Below are 24,202 nucleotides of genomic sequence, written 5' to 3'. Positions count from 1 at the left end.
CTCCTACTTACTGATAACTAACCAGTACTATTCTCCCAGCAGCTTTCACTACTTGGAGAGAGAGCTAGTTAGGCAAGAAGGTGCAGTCCACATGCCCAGCCCGGTTCCCTCCTCCCTTTTCTTCCTCTCTCTGCTTATCATAGGGTTCTCTCAGTTCTTTTCCTGTTTTCCCCTCCCTTACGTCCCCAGAGGGCTGCTCCATGATTATTTCTTGTGAAGAAATATTTTATTATGCTCTTCCTGAGTATACCTCTTGGATTCTCATATTATGTGCCCTTTGTTCTAGTACTTTCTTTCCACTGAAAATGTTTACTTCTTGTGAATTTTGTATTTGAATATCTCTATCAAATTTATCTATCTTCTTTTCTGTCAGTTTATTGGATTTCTTAGTCAGATCCAGCCTCTGTTTGTCTAAGGTGTCATGACCCCTCATTCACAATTGGCTCAGGTCATAGACACCAACTTTTTAAAAAAGACCAAGGGTGCCAATCACAATACAAATGGCATCTCCCTGCACACAGTAAAGGAGCTTGCTCAATATTGGGGGTGCTCAGCACCAACAGAGCTGGCTCCTATATGTTAGTCAGTACAGCACAGGTCTAGAAGCAGCTGCTTCTGGAACTGGGCTAACATGAATCCCAAGTTTGGCCACTAGGTGTCAGTGTTGAGCAATACCTAAGACACTTCCCTAGGGCCTGTGAACATTGCCTCTGCAGTATCCCTAGTTCCAGCAAGTGCAGTAAGCAGAAATCTATCCCATTCATTTTCTATCCCGTCCTTCCCATAGTGTTAAGAATGGGTTAAATCTAGCCTAGAAACTGAATCCAGATTTCTTGCATGGCAATATGTAACAATACCCCCAAACACTTCTGTAAGATACACATATTTAGTAGGTCCTTTAGTCTTTCTTCCTTTTTTTTTTTTGTACAGGCTACTATTTTGGTAGACCTTTACTGGGTTTACTCAACTTCTAGAAAGGCTACCAAAATGGTGCTAGATATAACACAATAACCCTACAGAGGGCTCCTACAAGATATCGGTTGGCAGAAGCACTCAAGGCAAACTGATGCCGTCTTGTTTTAAGAGAATGCATCTCAATATAATCGTACATTCAGCATGCATGAATTCAGAAGATGTCAGAGTTTTGCTTTGCACGGACAAACACATTGGTTCCTCATTTTACAGTCATGGTATATACCATGGCTCCTGGTTTAGTACTGAGGTTGCAGGGTCTACCCATGAATCTGAACACTCAGCCTGGCCAGCAGTGCAGAGGCTCAGACCCTCAGCCAGAATCCAGGGACACCAACAGATGCACATATTGTGCACAGTGTAAATAAGTACAACTTATAGTGACAGATACAGAAATCAAGAAGCTCAGCTGAGGACAGAGCAGTGAAAGACCTGCTGTTATCAGTGAGAGCAGGGGAGCTGAGACTCAGGATACTGGAATCTTTAGCATATGGGAAAGTCAATGAGACAGCTCCAGTTTCTCCTAATCAGAGGCACAGATGCTAAAAGTTAGGGAGGACAGATGAGAAATAGCATGGGAAACAGGGTTGGTAATAAGCAGCTGCAGTCAAAACAAAAGAGATCCTAACAGCCACACACTCTCAGAGAATCATCAACCTGTGCTTTTCACTGTTTAATATTTGAAAACTTGGTGTCTATTATGTGATTTCACAGACTCATTCCAAGAGGAATATTATTGGCATAATCGTGACTGTGGCTAAAGATAGTGTCAGAAACAAGAGATGCACTATCCTTGAACTAAAGGGAAAATGCCATAGATTAACATCATTCAATGACTTCTGCTCCATTATAACCCAGAAAAACTAATTATCCCCATCTCGTGTATCGCCAGAGATCCTACTACAGCTCCCTTCTGTATAATTCTTTGATATCTGTCTCAAGCATACTTGAATTCTGTCAGTTTTCATTTCTACCACCTCTATTTCAACAGTGATTCATAAGAACATAAGAATAGCTTACTGGATCAGACTAATGGTCCATCAAGCCTAGTAGCCCGTTCTCACTGTGGCCAATCCAGGTCTCTAGTACCTGGCCAAAACCCAAGGTGTAGCAATATTCCATGCTATCGATACAGGGCAAGCAGTGGCTTTCCCTGTGTCTTTCTCAATAACAGAGTATGGACTTTTCCTCCAGGAAATTGTCCAAACCTTTCTTAAAACCAGCTACGCTATCCGCTCTTACCACAACCTTTGGCAATGCGTTCCAGAGCTTAACTATTTTCTGAGTGAAAAAAAATTTCCTCCTATTGGTTTTAAGAGAACTTCTCTTAATTTTTAATTTTTAAGTACCTTCTTACTTCTCATTTATAATCTTAATGTATATTTTCTTCAAACCGCTTAGAACCTAATGGATGTAGCGGTATATAAGAAATAAATTACATTACATTACATTACATTCTCTGTAACTTCATCAAGTGTCCCCTAGTCTTTGTAATTTTTGACAGAGTGAAAAATCGATCCACTTGTACCCGTTCTACTCCACTCAGGATTTTGTAGACTTCAATCATATCTCCCCTCAGCCGTCTCTTTTCCAAGCTGAAGAGCCCTAACCGTTTTAGTCGTTCCTCATACGAGAGGAGTTTCATCCCCTTTACCATCTTCGTCACTCTTTTTTGAACCTTTTCTAGCACCACTATATCTTTCTTTCTTGAGATAAGGAGACCAGAATTGAACGCAATACTCCAGATGAGGGCGCACCATGGAGTGATACAGGGGACATTATAACATTCTTAGTCTTGTTAACTATCCCTTTTTTTTTAATAATTCCTAGCATCCTATTTGCTTTTTTGGCTGCCACTGCACATTGGGCAGAAAATTTCATTGTATTGTCTACGATGACATCCAGATCCTTTTCTTGGGCGCTAATACCCAAGGTGGACCCTAGCATCCGGTAACTGTGATTCAGGTTATTCTTTCCAATGTACATCACTTTGCATTTGTCCTCATTAAATTTCATCTGCCATTTGGACGCCCAGTCTTCCAGTTTCCTAAGGTCCACCTGCAATTTTTCACAATCCACATGTGTTTTAACAACTTTGAAGAGTTTAGTCTAGTCATCTGCAAATTTAATCACCTCACTCGTCATTCCACTTTCCAGATCATTTATAAATAAGTTAAATAGCACCGGTCCCAGTACAGACCCCTGCAGCATTCCACTGTTTACTCTCCTCCATTGAGAAAAATGACCATTTAACCCTACCCTCTGTTTTCTATCCGATAACCACTTCCTAATCCACAACTAAACTTTGCCACCTCTACCATGACACTTTAATTTTCTCAGAAGCCTCTTGTGAAGAACTTTATCAAAAGCTTTCTGAAAACCTAGATACACTATAGCAACCAGCTCACCTTTATCCACATGTTTATTCACACCTTCAAAGAAGTCAAGCAAATTTGTGAGGCAAGATCTCCATCGGCTGAACCCATGATGACTCTGCCTTATTAAATCATGTTTGTCTACGTGTTCCACAATTTTATTTTTTATAATCATTTCTACCATTTTACCCAGCACCGAAGTGAGGCTTATTGGTCTATAATTTCCTGGATCTCCCCTGGAGCTCTTTTTAAAAATTGGCGTAACATTAGCCACCCTCTAATCTTCAGGTACTACAGACGATTTTAGTGACAGGTTACAGATCATTAACAGCAGGTCAGCAATTTCATTTTTGAGTTCTTTTAATACTCTGGGATGTATACCATCTGGTCCTGGTGATTTATCACTTTGTAACTTGTTGATTTGGCTTAGTACATCTTCTAGATTCACTGAGATTTCTTTCAGTTTCTCCGCATCATCACCCTTGAAAACCATTTCCGGTTCAGGTAGATCTCTTACATCTTCTTCCTTAAAGACCGAAGCAAAGAATTCATTCAGTCTTTCCGCTATGGCCTTAACCTCCCTGAGCGCCCCTGTTGCTCCTTGATCATCCAACGGTCCCACAGATTCCCTCACAGGTTTCCTGCTTCTAATGTACCTAAAAAAATTGCTATGAGTTTTTGCCTCTTTTGCAAGTTTCTCTTCATATTCTTTCTTAGCTGTCTTTATCAATGCTTTGCATCTAATTTGCCAGTGCCTGTACTGCCTTCTTGGTATGCAAATCTCTCTCATGCATGTTCATTGTGGATATCCTGAAAACCTAGCCTGCCAGTAGATCTCGAGGACTGGAATTGGGCAGCCCTGGACTAGTGATTTCCTATGATCCTAGCTCTGTGTGCATCCACCAAAGAGAAGTTTCCTGCAGTGCCAGCCAGCCATACTAAAGTCTACCAACCAGTGCATTTCTACAGTCTCAGCTCTGATTACCCATTAAACACTAGCTTCCTATAATCCCAGCCCTGCTCAATCAACCAGTGAATCCATGCCACCTAACCTTAATGATATTCACTAACCAAAAGCACCAGTGTGAAGGATAATTTTGTAGCTGGTTACCTAGATGGAAAGCTCAAGTAGGTACTTAGTTTGAGGCTATTCTATAAAGACAAGCACGTGTTTTTATAAAATATCCTCCCAAAAATGCAGAAATTGCAGGTAATGTTTGGAAGTGGGTGGAAATGTATGTGCATAAAGGGGTGGAATAAACAATGCACATACTTTGCGACTCCACCCAAATCAAACCCCCAACCAGGTCACATGCATACATAAAAGAATGCAACTTCATGTCACCGTACCCACTTTCACATGCATATACTGTACCCTAATTTTATAAAAACTAGGTTTACCTGTGAAAAATATGTAAAAAAATTATTCCCTAATTCCACTGAAATAATGATTTGCTCATAGCCCATTTCTGCAACTTTTCACTTCACCTCCCAAGTTCAGTGTGACTCCCTGCAAAGGAGATGAAGACTGTCTTTAACCCTTGCCTTGCACACTGAGCATCTATTTCTACTCTCACCACAGTGGTAATTAGCTTCACATCATTCTATAATTCTTCATCTGCCTTTTGTTCTTGTGCCACAAAATTCTGGGGAGACAGGAGATAGCAGTGAATTACTCAGGGTGGATAAGAGGGGTTGGGATGACCATCAGGAGCTGGGAATGCTTGCTGGGGGCCGAGTAAAAATAGCAAACATAGGAGTGGATAGGATATGGAGAGTGGGTGAATGAAGCAGAGTTAGGGTTGATAATCATGGCAAGGGGTAAGAGAAGATAAAAAAGGAGCACATGAATGGATGGGAAAAGCTGTCAAGAGGTGGGATGGGTAAGTGCTGGGTGAGAGTGACAGGAAGATGAAGGATGGGTTGAGAGTGCCCAGGATTTAGGGATGAATATGGATTGATGAGAACAGCCAGTGTGAGGTGTAGGCAGTTGGGGATTCGCAAAGGAGTATATGAGAGTGACCTGGAGAAGGGGATTGTTAGTGGGTAGATGAGAATAATCAGAAGTTGAGATTGAGTGAGGATTTGGTAATAGTGGTCAGGGGCTGGGATGGGTAAAGATTTAGTGAAAATGGTCAGAACTGAGATCAGTAGGGATTTAGTAAGATTAGGGCAAGAGGTTAATAAATTAGAACAGTCAGGAGATTGAGGATGAGTGGGAGCTGCAATTATTATCACAGCTCCTCTGTTCTCACTGGCTTGCACATAGGTTTATATTCACTGTGAAATTCCCATGCTGCAGCTCTTAAAAGGCTCGTGACTGCGAAAGCGGTTGCCCTCAAGAACACACATTCCAGAAACACCTCAGGAAGTATCCAAGTTCAATTTGGACTGAGGATTCCAAGAAGATTACGGAGAAAGCTTCAGGGGTCTTTCTTGCAGGTTTAGGATGAAGACACATTTGGTACCATGGAAGAGAAGACCACACCTTGGAATGGAATGCCAAGTTTCTTGCAAGGAGACCTCAAAAGAGATCGCCGGTGTCTTTAGTTTCTGGGCGCCGAGTGCCATCTGTCTGCACAAGACTGTAGAATCTCCCTGATGCCTGTCTGCCAGTCTTTCACCATCTCCACCGGGGTAAGACCCTCCTGCAACCAATATAAACAGAAGCAAAATATCAGATGCAGCACTGCAACCAGGGTCAATAGCATGTGCTGTGACTGGTGGTGGTGACAAATGAACAGCATAAGTAAATTTTAGGCACACCATAAATTAAATTAAACCTGCAGCTTGATAACATTAATCTGTAGACTATTTTTTTTTTTTTTTAAATCAAAATAAGCAATATTACTCTTGGCTATTAGCGGAAGAAGGGGTGGGAAGGGGGGGAGAGAAACTGTAAAATAGTTTGCCTTGATGTATATATTGAATCTTTCAGTTATTGTACCTTGCTATTGTTAACACATAGTAACATAGTAGATGATGGCAGATAAAGACCCAAATGGTCCATCCAGTCTACCCAACCTGATTCAATTTCATTTTTTTTTTCTTCTTAGCTATTTCTGGGCAAGAACCCAAAGCTCTGCCCGGTACAGCAAGTGATGGACACTTGGAATGCTCTCCCGGAGGAGGTTGTGACGGAAACCACCATTCTGGGATTCAAGGGCAAGTTGGATGCACACCTTCTTGCAAATCACATTGCCGTATACGGGTCTTCAACAAGCAACACCTAGCTTAGCCACCGCATGTGCGGGTCGCCGGACTAGATGGACCCAATGGTCTGATCCGTTGAAGGCATTTCTTATGTTCCCTCTAAGCCAGGGATAGGGAACTCCGGTCCTCGAAAGCCGTATTCCAGTCGGGTTTTCAGGATTTCCCCAATGAATATGCATTGAAAGCAGTGCATGAAAATAGATCTCATGCATATTCATTGGGGAAATCCTGAAAACCCAACTGGAATATGGCTCTCGAGGACCGGAGTTCCCTACCCCTGCTCTAAGCTAAAGGAAAGTCTTCCACCTAGTCATGCCAGTAAAGGGTGCTGTTTCCCCCATAAGTAGGGCAGATGCAAAGCATTCTTTTACAGTGGATTTGATTTCAATCATGGTTTTCTCATTGCATTCTCTTCCACTCAGTATGGTACTGCCCAGAAAAGTACTGTTTCAACTCTTTATTTCTTCATGACAACTGTGTCCTTATTTTATAACATACTTATTTTACTTTGGAAAAAAGCAGCATGTTATCTCTGCAGACACACATTCAGGGCTCCTTTTACAAAGCTGTGATAGTGGTTTTAGCACGCGCTGAATTGCCGCACGCGCTAGACGCTAACACCAGCATTGAGCTGGCATTAGTTCTAGCTGCGTAATGTGGGTTTAGCGTACGCTAAAATGCTGCGTGCGCTAAAAAAACGCTATCGTAGCTTAGTAAAAGGAGCCCTCCATTTTGAGAAATGCAAAACCAAGCATCTGTGATAATATCTTCTAGACAGAAAAATTGCACATAACATTATGCATGGATTAATAGAATTCAAGTATCACAAAATGAAAACTTTGGGCTCCTTTTCCAAAGGTGCACTAGCGTTTTTAACGCACGCACCGGATTAGCGCACACTAGCTGAAAATCTACCACCTGCTCAAAAGGAGATGGTAGCGGCTAGCGCAAGCGGCAATTTAGCGGGCGCTATTCCATGTGTTAAGGCTCTAGCGCAGCTTTGTAAAAGGAGCCCTTTGTGTGAATATACAGCTTCATGCTACATAATTGAAAAATTAATCCTATTTCATGATACATAACTTTTGGACTATAATGTATCTTAAATAGAAAACTATCTCTAGATAAAATGGTTTTTTTTGATGGAAAAAAATCTATTAAAAAAACTGATTTAAAACATAAAAGTCCAATTTTGTAATTAAAAAAAAGGTTAAAATCGTTGATTTTTATCTACCCTAGTCTGAGCCCTGAAAATGGCAAGGACGGATCAGGAGCAAGTATGCGTATTTTGTACCACATATTGTATGTATATCTCAGTGGGTGGAGTGGAAGACATCATGAAGTGCAGCGGTTCCCAACCTTTTTTGCACCAGAGATTACTTTTATGCAAGACAATTTTTCACAAATTGGAGGGAGGTAGGGATTCAAGCGCATAATCAGTAAAGTTCACAATATATAATCTAATTATTACATATATAATATAAAGGTAATTATTACATTTTATATTATGCACTTTATTTCTATTATTATTACATTGTAATATATACAATATATTAATAAAACTCACTATAATGTAGAATCAGTGAGAGTCGTGAGCATGTTTCCTTGCATCTAGACGGACCTATTCCACCACCAGGTCCAACAATTCTCCTCTTTCTTCATTTCCCAATGTACACCATCTCTTTCCCTTTCACTCAGACAACCATGCCCAACAATTCTCCCTTTCTATTCCCTCCCCCACCTCAGCATCTTTCTCCCTCACTCCCTCCATTCTTTCATCCTATGTCTCAAGTTCATGCTCCCCTCCCTCCCTCCATTCTGTGTCCCAAGTTCATGCCCCCTACCTCCTTCCTTCCTTCTTTCTATCCTTTGTTTGAAGTTTGTGCTCCTTCCCTTCTGTGTCCCAACGTGCCCTTTTTCATCCTTCCCTCCCTCTATTCTGTGTCCCAAGTTCGTGCCTCCCTCCCGCTGATGTTTACCTATTATGACCAGCTACTTCCTCCTAGCCACATTTCTCTTCACAAAGCCGTGGCCACACGCATCCCGCGGCTAACTTGGAAGCCTAGAGGGAAGGCTTCTGGGTCAGCCGTGGGCAGCATATAGGAGCCATACACTGCTGCTTGTGGCGTTGTGAAGAGAAGTGCAGCTGGGAGGAGGGAGCCGGCCAGAACCCGGGGACTGCCTGCAATGTAAATAAAATAAAAATTTCTCTGCGGCCATGGCACAGCCCACAGCCCAGTAGTTGAGGATCCATGATATAATGGATCTTAGTAAATAAAATGTTTTAATAGTGCTATCAGATGGTTAGTTCAATAATACTTTGCTAAAGAATGTGACTGTTGGGCAGACTAAACGGATCATGCAGATCTTTATCTGCTATCATGTACTATTTTACTATCACATTTTCAGTAGTGAAAGACAGGCAAGCTCTGCAGGACTCCAGGAAACTTGCCTATCCCTAGTGATTGTACTATTGAAGCACCACCCCCAACTGGCAGCAATGTACTGTAGTTGGAGGACTGCTGCTCAGCTTGGAACAGAGCAGGTCCTCCTGACGACCCCCCCCCCCCCATTTTTTCAAAGGAAGGAGTGATGCTCACTTGCTCCTGTCTCCAGTGCCACCATCTTGAAAAATGTTGGCCTCCTGCTCTATATGGTATATTCTAGAGATGCACTGGATGGGATCATTCTGCCATATAAAGGAAAAATACTCTCCCAGCATCCAACCAAACCTCCAGTCCTACCTGAATCGTAAAAAATACTCCTCCAGGACTCCCAAGTCACACTCTCCACATGGACTGCTATCTTTACCCCAGGGTAAGAGGAAAATGTTACGGAGAAGAGTGATGCCCAATTGCTCCTATCTACTGACCTGCTACTTCTCTCTGTGCCATATACGAGGAGCTCATAGTAGAAGTGTCTAGTGTACCAATGGCAGGGTGTTGGGGGCGGTCTGCCTCACATGCAGGCAGTTGGGGGTTGCAGGGAATAGTTGCAAGGTGGAGGTCTGCATGCACATTGCTGTTGGCTCTGCTGATCCCTGTCCCTCTGACATCAACTTCATGTTCTGGGGCAGGGGACAGCAACCACTTCACATACCCCCCCTCCTAGCTGCTTGATGGAAGTGGATACTCCACCTTGGGTTGGCGCCAAGCCAGGTGCACCACTGACAGAAATAATGAAAGTCAGAAGCACTGCATATATGTGCAAGGCAGGAAGGGACGTTGGTGGGGAGCAGAGTTATTGAAATGAAGGGTGATGTCAGGAAGGATGGGTGCTGGATGCAGAGGTAAGGAGAAATGGAAAGGTCAGAGGTGAAGGATAAGATTGGAACAAGAGGTATGGAGGACTATGGAAGGGTGATAGAAGGAAGATAATGTTAGTGAGGAGGGATGATGAGGAGAAGTAATCAAGCGAATGGATGGAAGGGTCAGAAACAGAATGAGGTTTGAAAGAAGAGGTTTTGGAAGGATGACAAAAAGATGAAGGTGAGTTAATAGAGAGCAAAAGTAAAGAAGACATGGAAAAGTCAAAGACAGAGGGTGGGGGCTAGGTGGTAGAAATTAGAGGAAGACAGAAGAGTGAGCAATAGAGGCCAGGAAACAGGTGTGATGAAAAAGAATGGATGAATGGGTAGGAGATAGAGAAAACAAGGTCAGTAAGGAGGAGTGATGAGAAGCAGAAGTAAGGAGAACAATGAATAGATGAAAGATGAAGTACAGTGGAACCTTGATTTATGAACATAATTCGTTCCAGAAGCATGCTCGTAAACCAAAGTACTCATATATCAAAGCGAGTTTCCCCATAGGAACTAAGGGAAACTCGCTTGATACGTTCCCCCCCCACCCCTCCCCCCGAGGCCAGCGGCACTGTTCTACCCCCCCCCGAGAACTGTCATTGCTCCCCTACTCACGAAGGCCCCCCCCCATGTGATCCACCCCCCCCACAATCCGCCATCCTCTCCCCCCGCTCGCGTTGCCCCCCCGTCGGGAACTCGAAGGCCTTGAGCATGCGCAGATGCTCAAGGCCCAGCAAAAAGAAGACGGCAGATCTTCGGGCACCGGCACCAGCATGTCCTGTGCGTTGGTGCCAGTGCCAGATGGGGTAAGCAATGTGTTCGGGTGGGTGGATGAGTGCGTGGGGAATGCCAGATTGTGGCGGGAGGGCGATGCGAGCGGGGGGGAGGGGGGATGCCAGATCACGGATGGGTGGTGCCGGTTCACAGGAGGGGGCGCTCATAAATCGAGGCAAGCTCGGTTTCCGAGGTGCCGATTTTGCGAATGTTTTGCTTAGCATAAGAGGTAGGAAGATACACAAAAGACAGAGATTAAAAATGAGGTCAAAGAGCAGAAATAAATAGGAAAAATGACAGATGGAGGATGAGGTCAGGATGTTGGAATATGGAGGTAGTGGGAACATAGGTTAAAGTTAGAGATGGTGGAGAAGGTTAAGAAAAAAAGTTGACCAAGACCAGAGGTATAGAGAATAGATAGAAAAGTGAGCAATAGATGATGAATTGAAGAGGGTTGATAGCTACAAGAATAAGAAAACATATGAAAATGTGTAAGACGGAGAAGTGGAAGGATGAGAGATGGAAAAAGTCAGAATGGAGAAGAAATTACAAAGGAGTGCCAGGGTGGAGAGGTAAAGGTTTAAGTATGGAGAAGAAGGTTTAGAGCAGAGGTCAGGAGAACAAATGAATGAAGGATGTGGTCAGTTTGAGGAGTAAGAGGGAGCAGAGGCATGGAGAAAAGCAGACAAGTGATTTCCAGTAAGAAAGCCCAGGGAGCAGAGGGGAGGAAAAAAGACTCAACCTCATTTCTGATAGTGAGGTTTGCTCTGTACATGAGCAGCATCTGCATAGCCTTGAAACGGCCAAGCCGGACAGCATCATGTATTGGTGTGTCACCTTCCTGTCAAACAAAACATAAAATCTTGATGAAAACGTCACATATGTTATAGGATATGCAGTCAAGTAAGAAAAAATTGCAGGTCTTTAAATATTGGATTCTGTTCTACATTTTGTAGAGGAATGCACTATGCCACATCATGATAAATAGGCGGGAAGGCTCTGAAAGATGTGGAGAGATAGCCAGTAGAACATTGCAAGTCATGCTAGAAACATAAACATACAGTTCCATGGCATATTAAGTGGAGTGGTAGAAGACTGTTAGAATCATCTCCTTCCTCCATCTTTTAGCATGATTTATATGTTGGGCTGAAGGGGGAACTCAAGAACAATAAGGAAGGAGAGACTTCCATTTTATAACAACATAAGAATAACCTTACTGGGTCAGACCAATAGTCCATGTGGCCCAGTATCCTATCTTCACGGTGGTCAATCCAGGTCACAAGAACCTGGCAAAAACCCAAATTAGCAACATTCCATGCTACCGATCCAGGGCAAGCAGTGGCTTCCCCCACATCTGTCTCATTTTGGAAGAAGAGAGGGAATAGTTCCATTTCATAACAAAAGGGTTAGGTAGGAGGATTATTCCATGTCATGGTCTTGGGAAAGCAGGTGCATGTTTCAAGCCATGGTAAAGAGGAAGTGAAAGGTTTGTTATACGTCATGGTAGAGAAGGCAGGCAACCTCCAGAATACCTTCATCTCTACACCTGGGAATTCTAGCCTGAGGAAGACACTATTGAAACACGGATCGTGTCAAGTCCAAAGTTCCAAGTGCATTGGGTCCTACATGTTTTTATGTGGATTATCAAGTTGAATTTATAATAAAGCCTACGTCTGGAACATCAATTCTCCACAGTGTTTTTGTTGCTTTTGGACTTCTATTCTGTGGAGCCACCAGGGTCAATCTTTCGGTTTGCTGTGTATACAGTGGATCACAGTTAGAATTTTTGGTCAGATCATGTGGCTGGATGTTGGTTCTGGATGTTTTAACACATCTCAGACTTGAAAAGCTATTCCATTATGTCTCATGCATGATGGACCGTTCAATTTTTTGTTGGACTGGGCCACTGAAGTTTGAACTGCAAACTTTCAGCATTTTTTGGAATGTGTATAAGACTGTCCTAAGTTTTAGGAATGCTATGAACAACATCAGTGAAATATGGTGGTCCAGGTTTAGGCCACAAGATTAGCTAATGAAGACTGTACCTTGTCTTGTGTGTTGATATTTGCTCCACAGCCGATGAGATGCTCCACACAGTCACAATGTCCTGTTCGAACAGCAACATGTAGAGGTGTGCTCCACAACTGCAAGGAAAGCACACCAACAGCAGTGAATCCACTGGAGAGGGATAGAGCTATAATGTTCCCTTGTGTAGAAGGCCTGGATGGCGCAAATTGTGCAGAAGAAGCAATAGCAGGGCATGACAGAGATCTTTGAGTCCTGATTAGAGGGTCTTATATACATGCAAACACATTTAAAACTTTGAAAAGTCAGGATAATAAACAAAAGTCCAGGAAACTGATATATAGCATAGAAAAATGGGAATTCACTATTTGTGCGAGGTGTTAGGTGGGGCAGGATCATATGGAAATCAGGTACCTATATATGTATAAATAATAATACATACAGATATTAATGACTCCATATTATTCATGACTCCATTTTGTTTTCTGTTGTTCTTTGTGTCTCTTCTTCTTGGTGTAAAAAATACTGAAATTTTCCCGCTTAGAAAAGGCCTGGGTTGCTAGTGTTCTTTGTCTGGATTGTCATGAAACCTCATGGCTTAAGTATTAACAGATGGTCCTGACATTCCAATGCTAGGTATAGAGAAAAAAATATGTCGTGTGATTTATGAATGTTTGGGGCCCCGAATGCAAATGAATGTATGAGAATGTGTTTGATAATGTGTGTGTGAATGTATATTAAACATAGAATTGGTTTTGAAAACATATTTTATATATTTTAAACCTAAAGAAATTTTGAAAAGTACCACATCTGTAGTTTAACCTATCTGACCTTTAAGCTAGCCTACCATAGAAACTTGTGAAGAGAGGACTGTTCAGCCCACAAAGCAATTTCCAGTAGGGGAGGTTATATAGGTTGTGTGTGTGTTAGTGAAATTTGAAGCTGTCAGCATTACTGAGTCTTGGTCAGAAGGCTGGTTTGATTTAAACTTTTTGAGAATTACAAAGTGTTCATTGGGTATGTTATAATGTGTTGTGCATTCAGAAATTGATGTAAACAGATGTAATTTTTAAAACTTGTCTTTGAGCTGGTAACTATGTTAAAAGGAATTTTCTTTGTTCAAACCTAAGGACAGCCTCTGTTGGTTGATTGGTTGACAGGTGTGATGTCATGCTAAGCATTACAAAAGTATAAAAGTGAATCCTGTGAGAACGGGTGTTTGAGATCATATTTGCCAGGAGAGATGTACATTGACATGCCTGGCTTTATATCTCCTGTACACATTTCCTAATGAAAGATGTTGATGTCAAAGCTAATAAAAAAATAACCGATTGGAAAAGATGTGTGCAATTGTCATTATTCCCAGGCAACTAAGGGCAGGGTTTGGTAAGTTACCCTGCTCACATGGTGTGGCTGTTCTATGACTGTGCATTTATTTATTTATTTAAACAAAAAAATTGTAAATGTGATGGAGGCAGAGCAACAACTGAAGTTCCTTTTATGTGGTGTTATCATACTGTTGAGACACCGTTTAGTGATGGGGTGAAGTAACACTGCTTGGACACTGGATTGTGAATTTGCTGTGCACTGTGACACATTTGGTTGTGATACTGTGACAAGGTTTTAATGCTGTGTGCAGTGATGCTACAATACTCTGGTTGGTGTGCTAAGATTTTATTTTTATGTTCAAATCTTTTTTTATTGGTACAAGGAAAAGGAGCATATAACACAGCAAAACAAAAACAATACCAAACAAAACCGCTAAACAACCCTCCCCCACCATCTCCCACTCTCAAGCTACCATAAGCAGATATGGAATAATGCTCTAGAAGCCTGGAATCTTATATTCCACCTTCCACAGACTACAAATGACAGCTCAATCCCTACTCTATCGCCTATACCCCCCCTTCCATGGGCAACAAAGATAGTCTCATATGTAAGATTTTCTTTTTAGAGGTGTCAGGACCCCGAAATAATGAAGGTCAAGCAGCATCTCCACTTTTATAGAGAGAGTCTTGGGGGATCTCTCCCATGATATTATTTATTCTCCCCCCCAAGTTTTGCCTCCCCAACTATTAATCCTTTTACTCCCTCCAGTCCGGGCTCTGCTGGCTTTTTTTTCCTTTTTTCTTTTTTTAATAGGCCGCAAAATATCAGGCCTATTAAATATCAGGCGTACCCCCTCCCCATGCTCACCCGAACCTACACACACCCCATCCCTCCCTGACCGGCACAGCCCACCCGCCGGGCCCACCCCCTTGCCGTAACAATATCTTCGGGAGCAGGAGGGGTGCTCGGACCCTCCTGCTCTAGGCCTTCTCCGAGGCCGGCTGGCTGACCAGGCAAGGCCCACCTCCTCTCCGTACCCTTATAATATCTTCGAGAGCAGGTGGAGTGCTCAGTCCCTCCTGCTCCACGCCTCCTCCGCCACAAGTGCGGCCTTAGGCCATGCCCCGATGCATCATCACACTAAGAGCTGTTCTGATCAGCACTGATACTTTAGGGGCCTTACACCCTGCTATGCTAACTGATTTCACTACATTCCTCGGCAAAAAATTCCAGAGTTTAATTACACATTGTGTGGAGAAATATTTTTTCCAGTTTGTTTTAAATCTACTACTTAGTAGTTTCACTGCATGCTCCCTAGTCCTGGTATTTTTGGAAAGAGTGAATAAGCGATTCACATCTACCATTTCCACTCCACTCATTATTTTATAGGCCTTTATCATATCACCCCTGAGCTGTCTCTTCTCCAAACTGAAGAGCCCTAGCCGCTTTAGCCTCTCCTCATAGGGAAGTCATCCCATCGCTTTTATCATTTTTGTCTCCCTTCTCTGTACCTTTTCTAATTCTGCTATATGTTTTTTGAGATACGGTGACCAGAACCACAATATTCAAGGTGCAGCCGTACCATAGAGCGATACAAGGGCATTATAACATTTTCATATTTATTTTCCATTCCTTTCCTGATAATTCCTAACATTCTATTTGTTTTCTTAGCCGCCGCTGCACATTGAGCTAAGGCAGGGGTGCCCATACTTTTTTGGCTTGCGAGCTACTTTTAAGATGACCAAGTCAAATGATCTACCAACAATAAAATTTTTAAAAACACAAAGCACACTGTACGCAGAGAAAATGTTAATTATCATTTATATTCGGGGTTTTTTCAAAGAGGTCAAAGCAGATGACTTTAAAATATGCAATGTCACTTCAGTAACAACTATACAAAAATAGACAAATATACCCCCTCCCCTGTTACTAAATAGCGATAGCGGTTTTTAGCACAGGGAGCTGCACTGAATGCCCCACGCTGTTCCCGACACTCATAGGCTCCCTGCGTTAAAAACTGCTATCGTGGTTTAGTAAAAGGGGGCCATAGTGCAAAATATAGACAGCAGATATAAATTTTCAAAACTGACACATTTTGATCACTAAATTTAAAATAAAATCATTTTTCCTATCTTTGCTGTCTGGTGATTTCATGAGTCTCTGGTTGCACTTCCTTCTTCTGACTATAAATCCAATATTTCTTTCTTTCTGCCTCCTGCATGCTTCCTCTCCTCCAGACCTCATTCCATTCCCATACCAACATCTCTCTCTGTCCCTCCATGAGTCCAACTTTTTCTTCCTCTCTCCCTGCCCCTCCCCTTTTCTTTCTTTCTTTCTTTCTTTCTCTCTCCTTGCCCCCTTTCTTTCTTTCTCTCTCCCTGCCCCCTTTCTTTCTTTCTCTCTCCCTGCCCTCTCCCCTTTCTTTTTTTTACATTTTATTTTAACAAATTTTATTGAATTTTCAAAATAGCAAATACAGCACAAAACAATACAATCAATACACCAGATAGCCAAATCCCCACCCCAAAGCATAAACAGTCATACTGGTACTCTTCAGTATAAGGCAATATTATCCAACCCAAAATTACCCCCCTCCCTCTCTTTCTTTTTCTCTGTCCCCCCTTTCTTTCTGTCTGTCTGTCTTTCTCTCTCTCCCTGCCCCCACCCCCCTCTGCCAATTTCTCCCTGCTTCTCCGCCGCCAGGCCAAGCGCGTAAAAGCGCTGGGCCCAAAGTCATCCCACCCTGACGTCAATTCTGACGTCGGAGAGGAAGTTCCCGGCCAGCCAGGCAGCAATTGGCTGGCCCGAAACTTCCTTTCCGACATCAGAATTGACGTTGGGGTGGGAAGGCTGCGGGCCTGGCGCTTGTAAGTGTCTGGCCTGGTTTCGGAGAAGCAGGGAGAATAAGAATACAAAGGCAACGCGAGTCTATCACGAAGTCCGGGATGGGCTCTACGATCGACTTGCGTTGCCTTTGCAATCTACTGGTTGATCGCAATTGACCTTTTGGGCACCCCTGAGCTAAGGGTTTCACCGTATTCTCAACAATGACACCTAGATCCTTTTTCTGGGCATTGACTCTTAACACAGAACCCAGCATCACATAGCTATAGTTTGGGTTCCTCTTTCCCACATGCATCACTTTGCACTTGCTCACATTAAACGCCATCTGCCATTTTAACGCCCAGTCTTCTAATCTCACAATGTCCTCTTGCAATTTAATAACTTTGAACAACTTAGTGTCATCAGCAAATTTTATTATCTCTCTAGATCAATGATAAATATGTTAAAAAGTAGTGGATCCAGCACAACTCTTGGGGAACTAATCTGTTTTCTGTCTTTCAACCAGTTCTTAATCCATAAAAGGACATCTCCTCTTATCTCATGACTCTAACTTCCTCAGAAGTCTTTCATGAGGTAGTTTGTCAAATGCCTTTTGAAAATCCAAATACACAATATAAACCGGTTCACCTTTATCCACATGTTCATTCACCCCTTCAAAGAAATACAGTAGATTGGCGAGGCAAGATTTATTTTCCTTGACAAAATCCATGTTGGCTTTCTCTCATTAATCTCATTTTTGTTCTTTTTAATAGTCTCTATCATTTTTCCTGGCACTGATGTCAGATTCACTGGTCTATAATTTCCCGGACTACCTCTGGAACCCTTTTAAAATTCCTCTCCCATATCCCCCTTCCAGTTCTCCCTTTCTTTCTCCCAACCCCATCTCCAATTCCTCCAGTCTCTCTGCCCCTCAGTCACTCTCTCTTGCCCCCACCCTCCTGAGATTTGCATAATCCTAGCATTGCATGTAAACTGTACAGTCTCACCTTGTCTTTGTGGTGAATTTTTGCTCCCCTGTTCAGCAGCAGTTTGATGATCTCTAGTTGTCCTCCTCGGCAGGCCCAATGCAATGGTGTTCCCCCCAGCTTCAAAAACACAAGCACAAGAAATCATAGACCTCTGCAGAGTATCAGGAACAGCATGAGATAGTCTTACTCTGAGGGAGGGTGGATGTGAATGTCTGTTATACCCTCGCTCCAGCTTTACCCATATAGATTACATACTGAGAATAGGGGGAGGAGAAAGGTTTGACTCTGTAATACTTTGGCCCTGTTATCAATGCACATACAGCAGGTTTCAGTATCACCTGAACTTCCAGATTATACACTGATGCCAGGAAAGGCAGGCAAGAGGGCAGTGTCTTGGTAGTACCCTGGTGCAAGCCCCATTCATTCAGATTACATACAGCTAGCTGCAGGGTAGAAAACCACTTCTCAATAATTAAGGGCCCCTTGCCTCACTCACCATGTCCATCGGCTCCAGCGTTGCTCCTGCATTCAACAAATTCTCAACAATTTGCTGGTGACCCCGTAGACAGGCACGATGTAATGCGGTACACAAAAACTGCAGAATGGAGACACACGTTATCTCTGCAGGACACTGGCTTGTTTAACTCCCCCTCCCCTAAACATATACTGCTGAATACTGTAGAGATGTCAACCATATCATAGAAACATAGAAAACTGCATCTCTTATTGAGATAGATGCTGCAGAATGCTGGGAGACCCACAATGCATGCAGATCTAATCTCGTGAATATTCATGGTGGCTCTCGTGAACATTTAGCTGGCTGGGTGTGTCCCGAAGAGTATCTTAGGCAAACCTGCAGCCTTGTGACCCCTCACTTAACTTTTTGCACCACAGATCACTCCCCTAGTCTATCATATTTTTTTTATAATTAAAGTAATCAATCATGATGACCTCACCTCTCTAAGAAAAGACAGTTGGACATAAACCCCCCTTAATCTATAACAGGCCAACTAAAGTTAAGTGCCCGCTGCCAGCATTGTATAAATTTAAGTGTACACTTATATGCATAAATGGCAGTAGGTTGCTCACCCGTAATTTTATTATTCTGCACTAAAATGCCTTAGCGTGTAATTGTAAGGGAGACGTTCAGAGAGGAGGGACATGGACGGGGCTGGAATTTACACAGGGGTAAAACTAGCCATGGATTTTGCATCAAAATATGCAGCTTCAAAAAGTTCTCGGATACTTTTAAATATTAAACTTTGTTTTCTATGCATAAGATAAATATGTTTCAGAAACCACGTCAGGTTCGGATGCGTTTGTCATTTGTGAATTTTGGAGTGGCCTGTAAAACAAAAAGTTATGAATACATAAAGAGATCAGTATTCAGAAGCACTTTAACTGGCTAACTTATGGAACAGGCTGCCTGAATCAATATGTCGTGCTCCCTCCCTAGCAGCATTCAAATCCAAGCTAAAAGCCCACTTTTTTAAATCCGCCCACTCACTGCTGTCAGATACCTTTACCCACTGTATCATTTCCTCTACCATAATCTCCCCAACCCCGAAATGTCCTATCTAAATTAGATTGTAAGCTCTTCCGAGGAGGGACTGTCTATTGTATGTTAAAATGCACAGTTCTGCGTACGCCTTTCAGCGCTTTAGAAATAATAAATAGTAGCAGTAGTAGGGTAATTTAACCAGATAGCTAAAAAGATATGGTAACTCATGCACCAATACAGGATGTCGGGGGCGGTACTTGGAGAGACCTCCCAGGAGAGAGACTTGGGAGTTCTGATCGACAAGTCGATGAAGCCGTCCACACAATGTGCGGCGGCGGCAAAAAGGGCGAACAGAAAGCTAGGAATGCTAAAGAAGGGGATCACGAACAGATCGGAGAAGGTTATCATGCCGCTGTACCGGGCCATGGTGCGCCCTCATCTGGAGTACTGCGTCCAGCACTGGTCGCCATACATGAATAAGGACACGGTACTACTCGAAAGGGTCCAGAAAAGAGCGACTAAGGTTGTTAAGGGACTGGAGGAGTTGCCGTAGAGTGAAAGATTAGAGAAACTGGGCCTTTTCTCCCTCGAACAGAGGAGATTGAGAGGGGACATGATCGAAACATTCAAGGTACTGAAGGGAATAGACTTACTAGATAAGGGCAGGTTGTTCACCCTCTCCAAGGTAGGGAGAACGAGAGGGCACTCTCTAAAGTTGAAAGGGGATAGATTCCGTACAAAAGTAAGGAAGTTCTTCTTCACCAGAGAGTGATACAAAACTGGAGCGCTCTTCCGGAGTCTATCATTAGGGAAAACACCCTCCAGGGATTCAAGACAAAGTTAGCAGTTTTAGCATGCGCTTAGCGCGTGCTACAAAGCCCCATACGCTAGACCAGGGGTAGGCAATTCCGGTCCTTGAGAGCAGGAGCCAGGTCAGGCTTTAAGGATCTCCACCATAAATATGCATGAGATAGATTTGCATCTCAAGGAGGCAGTGCATGCAAATCCATCTCATACATATTCATGGTGGAGATTCTGAAAACCTGACCTGGCTCCGGCTCTCGAGGACCGGAATTGCCTACCCCTGGTCTAGCGTGTGGGGCTTTGTAGCACACGCTAAGCGCATGCTAAAACTGCTAGCGCAGCTTAGTAAAAGGAGTCCTATGTATTTTCTTATGATCTGTATAAGTTGCTGACTGTTCAGTTTCTCTTGTGTGTAAACCGTCTAGAACTGGCACCAGTCTGACAGTATATAACAGGGGTAGGGAACTCCGGTCCTCGAGAGCCATATTTCAGTCGGGTTTTCAGGATTTTCCCAAAGAATATGCATTGAAAGCAGTGCATGCAAATAGATCTCATGCATATTCATTGGGGAAATCCTGAAAACCTGACTGGAATATGGCTCTCGAGGACCGGAGTTCCCTACCCCTGGTATATAAGAATAAAGTTATTATTATTATTTGTTCCTCCAAAGAAGTGGCTACAAAAATACTACTAATGTTACTGCAAAGCGACGGTTCTACTCCCACTTCATACCGAGACACTAGAATTGACTGTCCCCACAGATCAGATCCCTCGAAAGACACCTCAGCTTTAGAAAAGCAATAAAAATATACCTCATCACCTAAACCCCTACCCTTGACCGATAGACTACAAAGAGATGTATATTGGTACCAGAACCAGTATGTGTCATATAAGGATAACTTGTATCATACCCTGTAACTTTCTGTTTGTCAAATTAGGATATAACTTGTACTGAAAACCTTGCACCGTATAGCAAAATTGTAACCAGTAAACTGTATATTTTGCATATTAATATTAGACCCTAGTATGTATCAAGTTAGGATAAAAACTTGTATCGTAAACTTGTACAGAAATTATGTAAGTTAAAACCTGTAACCCGTTCAGAGCTCATGGGGGACAATGGGATAGAAATCAAATTAATTAAATATATAAATACTAATGTTATGAGGGTGCATGAAACCAAGCACAGCACTGAACTCTATCCACCTGAATGAGATCACTTACAGTGTTGGGTCTCCCCCATCCTTGTAGTGTACATGAAATCAGAAGCAGTAGGGAGTTTCTCCCTCTTTAATCAGTAGTGTAACCAAATGGCAAATTACGTGTGGGCCTACGGAAAAAACGGATGAGCAAGAAATGCCCTCTCTGCCCCCTGCGCCCACTCACCAGACCCCGCAATTTACATCAGGGGATTCCTCCCTTTCTTACAGATGGATGGTTTTAGCAGCACTCTCTGCCTTAAGACATATGTCTTACCTGATCATGGACATTGGGATTTCCTCCGTCAGACAGGTACTTGTTTACCAACAGGACTCTATCTTCCAGTGCAGCCAGAAGAAACAATGGCACATCCACTGGCTCTGACTGCAGTAAACAGCAATAGATCCCATGATAAGAAAGACTCACATTTATATGCTGAACTGAGAAAACAGAAATCACGGTTGTAATCCTACCATAGACCCCATGGTGAAGAAGACTCCTTCTTCATGTTGAGCTGAAAGTATGATATTTCCTAGAGGAGGACCTCAGTCGCGCACTCTGGGGCACTCACATCTTGGGGTTGGGATATATGGGGATTTGATTGCTTTCTGCTTCCTTTGTTTCAGAACTACACTACACTCAGTCTCCTGTGGCCTAGATTTTGGGGACTATCAACACTGTCCCTCAGGGTTCAGGTTTTCGGGGGACATAGACAATCATTGCCTTCTAGGGATAGGTTTTCAGGAAATAAGGATACTCCTGTGGCTCAGGTTATTTATTTTATGAAGGTATTTACCCTTCAGATTTATAAATCATTTCCATCAAACTTGGGGGGGGGGGGTGGCTGCACTCACCCTTTTTCTTTATCTCGAATGCTTTGTTCACTATACCTGCTTAACATATATTTTTTGTATGAACTCCTTTTGCTCCTTTTTTGAGTAATGGATGAACAAGAAAAACAACAAATAAATTCAGAAGGATTCGGATACTCACAGTCTCCTGGGGCTCAAGTTTCGGGGGGACAGGCTCCTTTTTTATCCTTGGTTTCTTCTCTTTCCTTACACGAATGAAACTCTGCAGATCCTCCAGGCTTTCCAGACGGATCCGTGAATTATTGAAGTTCTCAATCTATCAATGAGGTGAACAAGGAACTGAGGCAAAATGTTATATTCCGAGTTCTGTCTCGGCACCTCCTCCATGTAGTTCCAAGTCCTGCCCCAGCACTTCTGTCATGCACCTTGGCTCGCCCCAGCCTCAACTTCTACCTCTTCTTTCCTGAACACCCACAAAACCTGCTTCAGGAATTACTCCCCTCTCTGTAACTCAAGTCTCAGAACTTTATCCTAATAACTCCACCTCCCTATGGTCTCCAAATCACTCAAGTCATCCTGACAAGGCCGATCCAGTTCTGGGTTTACACCCATTGCAAGAATGGAAATCAGAACTGCATTCCCCTGCATACAGTGAGGCTAACTCAGAACTGGATCAGTCTCTTTAAGCTGACCTGGATGAGGTAATACCTCCACAACAGCTGCTACTCCTGCCCTAGTACCTCCTTCCCCCAACATAAAAACCCAAAGTAGAGATTAATCCTGATAAATACTAAATTCATCCATTTTCCACAATCCCTCAGTCAGCTGATAATTACCTTCTTCCTCTTCTCATCTTCTGCCTTCTGTTTTTCTTGTTTGATAATTTCCTTGACTCCCAGAATGCTTCGCTTCTGCCATCTGACCTCTGGGGTGAGATCTTCAGCCAACACCTCACATCCTCTCACCTTCTCCTCATTCCTCTCATTGCTCACCTGTACAGAATAGCAACCCATGTGATATCCTGAGAAACAAGTACCCCACCTCATAACATGACAAGAGAAGCTCTTCTCATTGAGACTTGTTATAATGATTATAACACAGCCCTGAATCATCCAAGTCACAAATTACTAAGAAAACAGCTTGGTCCACTGGTAATCACCCAATGCCATCTTTCACACCTCTACTTTTTAATATGCCAATTGTAATGGTTGATTCTTTCAGATACTTAGGAGTAATTTTTGAGTCCAAGTTATCATTTGAAAGACAGATCTCTCATAAACAGGGTTTTCTTGCTTTATGCAACATCCGAGCAATAAAGAAATATTTAGACTTTGATTCCCTTCACAAACTCATTCATACATTTTTTAATATCAAGATTAGATTATTGTAATACAGTGTATCTTGGCACTGCACAATATCAAACACATCATTTACAAACATTGCCGAATTCCACAGCTCGCTTTCTCTGTCAAGCCAGAAGGAATGATCATACTACTCCAATATTATTTAAGTTGCACTGGCTGCCAGTAAGTTACCATTACACATTTTAAAATCCGTTGTCTTGCCCTCCTTCATTAAATTTCAGGCCCAACTTAAAACCCATCAGTTTCAACTTGCATTTGACTATTTTCCCCCCACAACTGGTTAGGGTGGTGTGAACTGCAGACGGTAATGATGATTGTGTATTCTTGTACAACGGACTGCTTGTTATGCATGATGTATGTGATTACTAATCCTATTGACTATGGCAGTGTCTCTCAAACTTTCTCAAGCCGGGGCACACTAAAGGTAGCGGCCACGGTTTGATGCACCCAGAAGTGCACGGACGTCATCGTGATGACATCACACATATGCGTGACATCATCACATTGACATCTGCATATGTGCAGAGGCCCTCCAGATGGGCCCTGAGACGCCAGTAGGAGATGCCAGCAGGGAAGAGGGCCGGAGAGAAAGAGAGACACTGGTGCCAGCTGATTGCCTATAACAGTGTTTCTTAATTACTTCAAGCTAAGTACCCTCTAAGTCTAACAAATATCAACCGAGTACCTCAACCACAGACCTCCCTAGGCCCACCCAAGCTCTGCCTC

At 42.8% G+C, this 24,202-nt stretch overlaps 1 protein-coding gene across 2 annotated transcripts in view; it reads right to left on the bottom strand.

Annotated features, from left to right (window-relative positions):
• Nucleotides 1–4,087: 4,087 nt before the first annotated feature.
• The window catches only part of ANKRD23 (ankyrin repeat domain 23), a 37,908-nt gene continuing 17,793 nt past the window's right edge, over nucleotides 4,088–24,202 (bottom strand). The window contains exons 2-9 of one of the 2 annotated variants that reach the window (XM_033949960.1): nucleotides 22,949–23,104; nucleotides 22,294–22,428; nucleotides 21,577–21,684; nucleotides 18,292–18,390; nucleotides 17,814–17,912; nucleotides 12,675–12,773; nucleotides 11,372–11,470; nucleotides 4,088–5,995 (exon numbers count right to left, since the gene is read on the bottom strand). In XM_033949960.1, coding sequence (XP_033805851.1) covers nucleotides 5,894–5,995; nucleotides 11,372–11,470; nucleotides 12,675–12,773; nucleotides 17,814–17,912; nucleotides 18,292–18,390; nucleotides 21,577–21,684; nucleotides 22,294–22,428; nucleotides 22,949–23,104 — 897 coding nt within the window. In that variant the 3' untranslated portion in view covers nucleotides 4,088–5,893. Of the gene's footprint in view, nucleotides 5,996–10,625; nucleotides 11,471–12,674; nucleotides 12,774–17,813; nucleotides 17,913–18,291; nucleotides 18,391–21,576; nucleotides 21,685–22,293; nucleotides 22,429–22,948; nucleotides 23,105–24,202 lie in introns of those variants that run through there. The other variant, XM_033949959.1, reaches the window with a different exon arrangement.

The sequence above is a fragment of the Geotrypetes seraphini genome, chromosome 6 (assembly GCF_902459505.1).
Source record: "Geotrypetes seraphini chromosome 6, aGeoSer1.1, whole genome shotgun sequence".
In the NCBI taxonomy this organism is placed as follows: Eukaryota; Metazoa; Chordata; class Amphibia; order Gymnophiona; family Dermophiidae; genus Geotrypetes; species Geotrypetes seraphini.
Note: the sequence above shows the minus strand (reverse complement) of the source record. Positions and strands in the feature narration are given on the sequence as shown.